This window comes from Limulus polyphemus, unplaced genomic scaffold (genome assembly GCF_000517525.1).
Source record: "Limulus polyphemus unplaced genomic scaffold, Limulus_polyphemus-2.1.2 Scaffold6847, whole genome shotgun sequence".
Taxonomy (NCBI): domain Eukaryota; kingdom Metazoa; phylum Arthropoda; class Merostomata; order Xiphosura; family Limulidae; genus Limulus; species Limulus polyphemus.
The window spans coordinates 33,160-42,555 of record NW_013672457.1 but is presented as its reverse complement, the minus strand read 5'-3'; the positions used below and the strand labels follow the sequence as shown (position 1 = coordinate 42,555).

The 9,396-nt window shown below is 32.5% G+C and overlaps 1 protein-coding gene across 1 annotated transcript in view; it reads right to left on the bottom strand.

The window, feature by feature from the left end:
* Positions 1 to 6: 6 nt before the first annotated feature.
* The window catches only part of LOC111083000 (transcription intermediary factor 1-alpha-like), a 38,022-nt gene continuing 28,632 nt past the window's right edge, over positions 7 to 9,396 (bottom strand). Inside the window, exons 7-8 of the mRNA XM_022402489.1 lie at positions 6,187 to 6,383; positions 7 to 3,113 (exon numbers count right to left, since the gene is read on the bottom strand). Of these exons, the coding sequence (XP_022258197.1) occupies position 3,113; positions 6,187 to 6,383 (198 nt within the window). The 3' untranslated portion in view covers positions 7 to 3,112. The remainder of the gene's footprint in view (positions 3,114 to 6,186; positions 6,384 to 9,396) is intronic.

The following is a 9,396-nucleotide window of genomic DNA, read 5'->3' as shown; positions in this document are numbered from 1 at the left end:
GACAGTAAACTTTCAAACTGGATAAAGTTCATGCTGTGTATGATTTTAGACCAGAGCTATTACAGACAGTAAACTTTCAAACTGGATAACTTCATGCTTCATGGAGTAGAAAGTAAAATACATCATTTTTTAAAACCCTATTAATCAGTCACTAAGAGATGTTTATACATGGTTTGAAATTTTCTAACTACTCTTGTATAGCAAATTATTTAACAATTATTTGCATGTCCTGTCCAGTTACTCATTTAGTAGTTATATGTCCTGTCCAGTTGTTCAACAAGTGATCATGTGTCCTGTCCAGTTGTTCAACAAGTGATCATGTGTCCTGTCCAGTTGTTCAACAGGTGATCATGTGTCCTGTCCAGTTGTTCAACAGGTGATCATGTTTCATGTCCTGTTATTCAACAGGTGATCACGTGTCCTGTTCAGTTATTCAACTAGTGATCATGTGTCCTGTTCAGTTATTCAACTAGTGATCATGTTTCATGTCCTGTTATTCAACAGGTGATCATGTTTCATGTCCTGTTCAGTTATTCAACTAGTGATCATGTGTCCTGTTCAGTTATTCAACTAGTGATCATGTGTCCTGTCCAGTAATTCAATTTGTAGTTATATGTCTTGTCCAGTTGTTCAACAAGTGATAATGTGTCCTGTCCAGTAATTCAATTAGTAGTTATATGTCCTGGTATTCACATTCTGCTTTATACACCAAGAACACTTAGTGACAAAAAATATGTCACCAATCCTGAATGATGTTCTCGCACAATCAGTAAAAACTGTTAGTTTTATTAAGAGCAATACATTGAATTCATGATTGTTCAATGCTTTGTACTGCTGTTTTTACTTTGAGCAATAAAATGGATGCATTTAAGAAAAAGCTAAAACTTTGGTTCAAGTGAATACATGAAAAAGCTATGAAATGTTTCCTGTCTTTTCCAATTTAATAAGCTCAACGAATTGGATATTTCACGTATCACAATTATTGTTTGTGAACATCTAAAAATGCTTTCTAGAGCATTCGATGATTACTTCCCACCAGACGTGCAGTGAAATATCAAAAGATCTACTGGGGTACAGTAGCTTTTGGGTTGGGAAATACTGTTCTAGATGATGGCCCCGTAGAGATATTTGCCACATTCTTACTGACAAGCAATCACAAAGGAGCAGAATTTGCTAGAGTTCTCACAGATTTCCTTGAAAAGAATGATATAAGAATTCAAAATTACCGTGGGCATTCTTACAACAATGCATCCAATATTAGCAGCAAATATGTTAGCATGCAAGCCTTGATGAAAGAGAAGAACTCCTAGCAGAATATGCTTATTCTTTGCTATTGTACAGAAGCTTTATGTATTTTTTCTCAGCTTCAAACTGCCTGTGAAAGCAATTACATGATGTACTAGCATTCCTGTTGACAGAGGTTATCAGACATAAGATGCAGCACCCATTCAGATGCAATATGAGCCTTAAAAGTGGGGTACAAAGCCATAATGCAAGCCCTTGCTTCAGTTACAGAGGATGACTGAAAACACTGAAAAAAATATCATTCTCAATGCTAAAAAGGATAAAGGACACACTTCAATCATCAATGTGCCAAAACAAGCTAAATGCACTGGCACTTTTGCGCATAGAAAATGGCTTGTTAGAATCACTCATCACAAAACAGATCTAAAGAGCCAAGAAGACGGTAGTTTAACTAAATACAGATAACATGATCTCTCTATTACTGGTGGTCAGATTGTGTTAGTATTGGTGTGAGCTAAGTATGTGTGTGTGGGTTGTTGAGTTTATGTGTATATGGTTTCTTTCCGTCAATATGCTTTGTTGTTTAAATGCAAATTCTGTCTGTGATAGAGAACCACTTTTCCTATTCAAAAACCATCTAATATTTCTCATTAATTTGTAGATGAGTTTTGCAAACATTTTCCTGTTGTCTTCAAAAGTCAAACATATCACGAGATTTAGTTGTTTTCTTTTCCCTTAATCTTTCATGAGGATCATAATAGGCCCGATAGAAAAATGTAGACCCAGACCCATCTGACCCTTAATTCACCCCCTGATTGTACTTAGCAATCTAACATTTCAGTTGTTCTGATCTGGCACTTTAGTTCTGATATAAAACTTAGGTTGTTTTGATCTAACACTGTTATTCCTTATCTGATACCATAGCTTTTCTGGTTTGTCACTGTTCTTCCTGATCTAACACCTCATGGATCTAATCTACTTTTTCTGGTGTAATAATTAAGCTATTATTCTGCTTGATCTAACACCTAAGTTGTTCCGATATGTCACCATTCTTCCTGATCTAACACCTCAATTACTTTGATCTATTATTTCCTTATGATCCAACTCTTGAGTTACCCACATCTAACGTCGGAATCTTCGAGACATCACAAAATGATCTCATTCATTCACCATTAATCTTACTGATCTAAAACAATGATCTTTTTCATTTATCAAACTAATTTTAAAACTATAGAATGATCTTCCTTATCCATTGCATTGACCTTCCTCATTTTTCATAATATCTCTAAACTAATATCTAAACTGATCTATCACATGATAAAAACAATTTACACCTTTAGCACTTTTTTTACCTAATACCAAACCATTTCTGATTTTCATGACCTATTGCACTGTTCTTTCTTCATCTAACAAAACAATCTTCCTGCTCCTTTAGTACAGTCCTCCTCAATAAAATCCTTCCAACTTGACAAGTCAATGCAATTATCTTAATTTAATATCTCAAATATTATTATTCAACACTTCAATATTTCTGACCTTAATAATTCAAGAAAATGTATTTCCTCATCCAGAACAACAGATCTTCTGTTTCATGCATTATCATTTTCTTATCAGGTATCATAAATCAAAATTGTTGAATAGCACAATGTAATATATGACAGTCCTTACTGTAACATCTTTGTTCCTCACAAAACTGCAGTGCTTTTGAAAAAAAAAAAAGTATAAACCAAAAAAGTTTTTCCCGGACTCTTCGAGTCTTTTTCCCCCTGAACCAAGGAAAGTATGCCTGAACATTTTTTCACCCAAAACACTAAGTCACTACAGTAACTGGGATCAAGTTTAAAATGTAGACCATCTTGTCTTCAAATCTGAAAAAAAATAAAAAAAAAAAAAAATACAGAAAGAAATAAACTGAATTTTCAACAACATAAGGCACTTTCTATTTCTTGTTTCAAAAATTCTTCTGCCCAGTATCTTTCAAAGAAATATCCCTTTCATAAAATACACAAAGTAACGCTATCATATTACCAACACATATAAAGTAACATTACTGTATTGCCAACAAATATAAAGTAATATTATCATGAACCATGATTGTGGTTCATAATAGGAATCACCCAGGAATTTCACACAAATTCTAAAAGAACATATTCTTGTTTTACAAGCCTACAAAAAAAATGGCTGTGAATATATGATTCAAACCTGGACAAACCTATTAAAAAACTCTTGTGCAGGCCATAGGACTACTTTTATGTTGGTTCTTGAAAGAGAAGGAGAGATTTTATCAGTTTTTCATTGCTACTGGCCAAGTTTCTCTTCGAAGCCATTAAAGCACTGAAGCCTACAGCAAAAACAGCTATGTATACTGTGACAAAACCTATGCATAGCTACTAAACAAACTCATGCTAAGGATGTAGAGCTATTTTGTAGGGCTTGAAAGTTGAGATTTCCACCCTCTAAAATTTTCTAAGTTCTTCTTCACTACCAACATGAGCTCTTCAAAGCCATTCAAGCATCACAGAAACCCTTTAAGCACCATAATACTAGTCAGAAATGTTTCATTTTATTAGATTAAACAATGTGTATATTTATAACAGTGTCTTCAGCCTTATTATCATTGATTATAGTTTTACAAGCCACTGCTATAAAAAAAAATTTTATAAATATTTTTCTGAAACCTGGACAATAGTAATGAATGCAGTATTGAGTATGTCATAGGATAGTTTTAATATTAATTCAAGTGTCTTTGTTTTTTCACCCTGAAGAATTTCTCTGTAAGTCCTTCATTTCCCACCATTAACAGAATCCGGTGTTTTACTAATGTTCATTAATTGGAAAATAATTTGTTCAACTTATAGTGCATTAATTGAAAATTGTCATGTTGAGGATTCATCATTTCTTGAGTGCTCTGATGTATTTTGTCTCTATGTGGTTTTCTGAAAGTAAGTTTTCTAACAGTAAACGATTACCACAGTAGATTTATTTATTGTTGTGAATGGTGATTTATTCTACTGATTTTTGTACTTCATGAAATTGTGAGTGTGTGTTTTAGTATTATTATTAATATTTTTGTTTTACAAGCCTACAGCAAAATTGGCACGGTATCTTGCACCAAAACCTAGATATAAAATGCTAAGAATGTCCATCACCTATTTAAAAAGTTGATTAATTTTCATTTAAAATTGATTTACGTGGCTATAAATACATGATATATGTGATGTTGTTGTGAGCAACTTCCTTTGTACTTGATGCTTGTTAAACGCATGTTTACTTGAAACCTCAGCACAAAACCACCTGGTTCAGTAAATAATGTTTGGGTGGGAGAAAAGCCAATGCAGCAGTAAACTGTTGAAAAACATGTAACATTCAACTGAATGTATATGCATGTATGTAGCTTAATATGTATTCTCCATAAACGGACATAATAACTTAACATGTAACATTCAACTGAATATGTAGCTTAATATGTATTCTCCATAAACGGACATAATAACTTAAGAAGATAATTAAAATTGTTAATATAAAAAGGGGAATAGGGATCATCAAAAAAGTAGAGAAACAAGTTGAATCAAAATGCAAAGATTATATTATCAAGCCTACAACTAGGGACTATAACAAAAAAAAAAAAAAAAAAAATAGGTTGGTAATGTCTACATTATTTTCTCAAGCTACAGATCTGAATTTTGACTTCAAGTCTACAGTACTTTTCAATAGTAGTAGAGTCAAAATACTTTTTAAAGTCCCTAGTTGTAGGCTTGAAAATACAATCTTAGTATTTTGATTCAACTTGTTTCTTTACTTTTTCGAGGATCCCTATTCACCTTTTTAGATTAACAGTTTTTAATTATCTTGTCATATTACCAACATACAAAGTAACCCTATCATATTACTAAGACACAAAATAACACTATCATATTACTAAGACACAAAATAACACTATCATATTACTAAGACACATAATGTAACACTATCATATTACTGACACACAGGTTTCCTAAAGCTAACCTATCTAAAATAACACTATCATATCAATATAGTACACTATAATGATGCTAAGCTTTGTAAAGTAATGCTATCATATTGTTGCGTTAGCGAGGTCACATGACTAGTATCACGCCGCCCGTTTTCTAGAAATATCCTGTTCCTTCGGGAGTGCCCTAGCATTTGCTAGATTGGGGGTGGCCTGGTATATATATATAAGATGGTCACGGCGTGACGGGACAATGTGTAGGTAGTGAGTAATTGATCTGCAGTCAGAGAGTATTCTTGAAGTTAACATTCGTTGTTATAGCGTTTGTTTTAGCGCGATTGTTGAATTTAAGTGTATCGTAAAGTTATATTCAGAAAGAATAAACCAGTTTTATTTAAGAAAGGAATTGTGTCGCTAAAGTTTCGTTGGAATGAATTTACGGGAAATCAATTAACAAACGGAGATGTAAGAATATTAATGTAATACACTATATTGATGCTAACATTTGTAAAGTAATGCTATCATATCAATGTAATATGCTATATTGATGGTAACATTTGTAAAGTAATGCTATCATATTAATGTAATACGCTATATTGATGGTAACATTTGTAAAGTAATGCTATCATATTAATGTAATACGCTATATTGATGGTAACATTTGTAAAGTAATGCTATCATATCAATGTAATACCCTATATTGATGGTAACATTTGTAAAGTAATGCTATCATATTAATGTAATATGCTATACTGATGGTAACATTTGTAAAGCAATGCTATCATATTAATAAAACATGGTATATTGATGCTAACTTTTCTAAGGTAACACCACCATATAACTAAAACACAGGTATAACCATTATAAATAATTCATCCCATGTCGTCATTATACGATAATAAAACCAATAATTATTCACTGGTATTGTACTGATGTCTCACCATGTCAGGTTGTAGTTATTAAATACTCACCAACACTGCTCTAAAACGTCATCAGAAGAAGTTTTACATTGTCTTTTAAGTTTACTGTATTCTCCATCTGAGTCTTGACTGTCAAGTTGCTGAGTTGTTGTGACCAGATCAAAGGCATACTCTGCTAGGTACTTCTTCAATAGATCATGAAAACAGTCCTGAAGAACTTTGGCAGCATTGTGTAAAGATGATCCTTCCTGGATGGAATTAAATAAAACAACAAGTACTTTCTAATAAGACTAAATTATATCTCCTATCACTTAACCATAGAATGCCAACATGGGGTCACTATGACTCAATACCACCTGGTGTTGATGAATGCAAATTTAACACTGGCATTCTAGGCTTAAAAAACTTGAAGATATGAATTACAAAAACTTATCTGTTTGGTACATTTAGAACCACAAGTACTGGCTCTTTCGTACATTCAAAACTACAAGTACTGGCTCTTTGGTACATTCAAAACCACAAGTACTGGCTCTTTGGTACATTCAAAACCACAAGTACTGGCTCTTTGGTACATTCAAAACCACAAGTACTGGCTCTTTGGTACATTCAAAACCACAAGTACTGGCTCTTTGGTACATTCAAAACCACAAGTACTGGCTCTTTGTACATTCAAAACCACAAGTACTGGCTCTTTGGTACATTCAGATGGTTACATTTCATATATTCAGCAATGATGGACATATTCCATAGTTTCAGCAATGATGGGTATATTTTTATAGTTTCAGCAATAATGGGTATAATTTATAGTTTTAACAATGATGGGTATAATTTATAGTTTTAACAATGATGGGTATATTTTATAGTTTCAGCAATGATGGGTATATTTTATAGTTTCAGCAATGATGGGTATATTTTATAGTTTCAGCAATGATGGGTATATTTTATAGTTTCAGCAATGATGGGTATATTTTATGGTTTCAGCAATGATGGGTATATTTTATAGTTTCAGCAATGATGGGTATATTTTATAGTTTCAGCAATGATGGGTATATTTTATAGTTTTAACAATGATGGGTATATTTTATTCTTTGAACAATGATGGGTATATTTTCACAGAATGCATAATATGCTACTTGCATTTCACCTGTATTCGTGGACAAGAACACAACATTGTTTCAGGAAGATGGAGCACAGTGTCACACTGCTAGAAACACCCAAAAGTGGCAGGAAGAAAATGGTATCCAGAAGTTGACCTGGCTGAGCCAATCTCCTGACATGAACCCCATCGAAAACCTCTGGGCCATACTCGACCAGCAAGTCAAGAAACAACCAAAAAAAAACAAATTTTTCGTCATTTAAATACCTTCAAATTTTTCTGACAATATTTTTAAAAACTCTGGTAGCAGTAACAGATTACAAGATGCTGTCTTTAAGCTTTGAAAACAATGGCCATCTGGCTCTGCATAAGAGGTCAGAGTTGATGTATGGAAATTTAGAAAACTAATTTTTGATGTAAAGGGACTACCCTTACAATGCGCATCCCTTTCTTTGGATCATTCTAGCAATGTGTACTGCAATAACTGATATTCATATTTTGAGAACCTGGTCATTCATCTTTCCTCCACGTCTTGGGTTTTCAACATCTCACAATCAAACACTTTGAAGAAGCCACACTAGTTACTGTGTACACTTGAAAAGTTGTTGAACGAACCACATGACCTCGTTGGTAACTTCTGTTTCAGCAGAAATGTGCAAGTACATTTAATTGAGGTTATGTTTTTACTACAAGGGAACTCCACCTCATATAGTCAATATATATTCTAATTACTAAATAAAATCTGATCTATCAAGTCTATCTATCAAATCAAGTCTTTACATTTCAAAATTGTGTACTGAGTTATGAAAAATGCACAGGTTTGATTTCTTTTAGGGGGACTTCTCTTGCATCAACCAGTTTGAACTGCAATAACTAGTACAAAAATAGAAGTTTTCTTACAATACAGTGACTTGGCAGGATCAATGGAACATTCACAGTAACCACAATAATGACGAAATATCTGGTGGTTTGTAAACTGTAAGCTCCAGGTTAAAAAATAAAAATAGTTCACTAGAGCTTTCATAACAGTTATAGCTTTTAGAAATAATAAAACTTTCCACTCTATGTTAAGACAGTAGTTATAGCTTTTAGAAATAATAAAACTTTCCACTCTACGTTAAGATAGTTGTTGTAGCTTGTAGAAATAATAAAACTTTCCACTCTACATTAAGATAGTTGTTGTAGCTTGTAGAAATAATAAAACTTTCCACTCTACGTTAACATAGTTGTTGTAGCTATTAGAAATAATAAAACTTACCACTCTATGTTAAGATAGCTGTTGTAGCTTGTAGAAAAAATAAAACTTTCCACATTATGTTAAGATAGTTGTTGTAGCTATTAGAAATAATAAAACTTTCCAAACTATGTTAAGACAGTAGTTGTAGCTTGTAGAAATAATAAAACATTCCACCCTATGTTAAGATAGTAGTTGACCCTTGTAGAAATAATAAAACATTCCACCCTATGTTAAGATAGTACTTGACCCTTGTACAAATAATAAAACATCCCACTCTCCATTAAGGCAGTAGTTGCAGCTTGTAGAAAAACTAAAACTTTCCACTCTATGTTAAGATAGTAGTTGTAGCTATTAGAAATAATAAAACTTTCCACTTCATGTTAATGTAGTAGTTATAGCTTGTAGAAATAATACAACTTTCCACTCTATGTTAAGATAGTAGTTGTAGCTTGTAGATATAATAAAACTTTCCACTCTATGTTAAGATAGTAGTTATAGCTTGTAGAAATAATAAAACTTTCCACCCTACATTAAGATAGTTGTTGTAGCTTGTAGAAATAATAAAACTTTCCACTCTACATTAAGATAGTAGTTATAGCTTTTAGAAATAATAAAACTTTCCACTCTATGTTAAGACAGTAGTTGTAGCTTGTACAAATAATAAAACTTTCCACTCTACGTTAAGATTGTAGTTATAGCTTTTAGAAATAATAAAACTTTCCAAACTATGTTAAGACAGTAGTTGTAGCTTGTAGAAATAATAAGACTTTCCACTCTACGTTAAGATAGTAGTTGTAGTTTGTACAAATAATAAAACTTTCCACTCTATGTTAAGATAGTAGTTGTAGCTTGTAGAAATAATAAAACATTCCACTCTATGTTAAAATAGTAGTTATAGCTTGTAGAAATAATAAAACATTCCACTCTA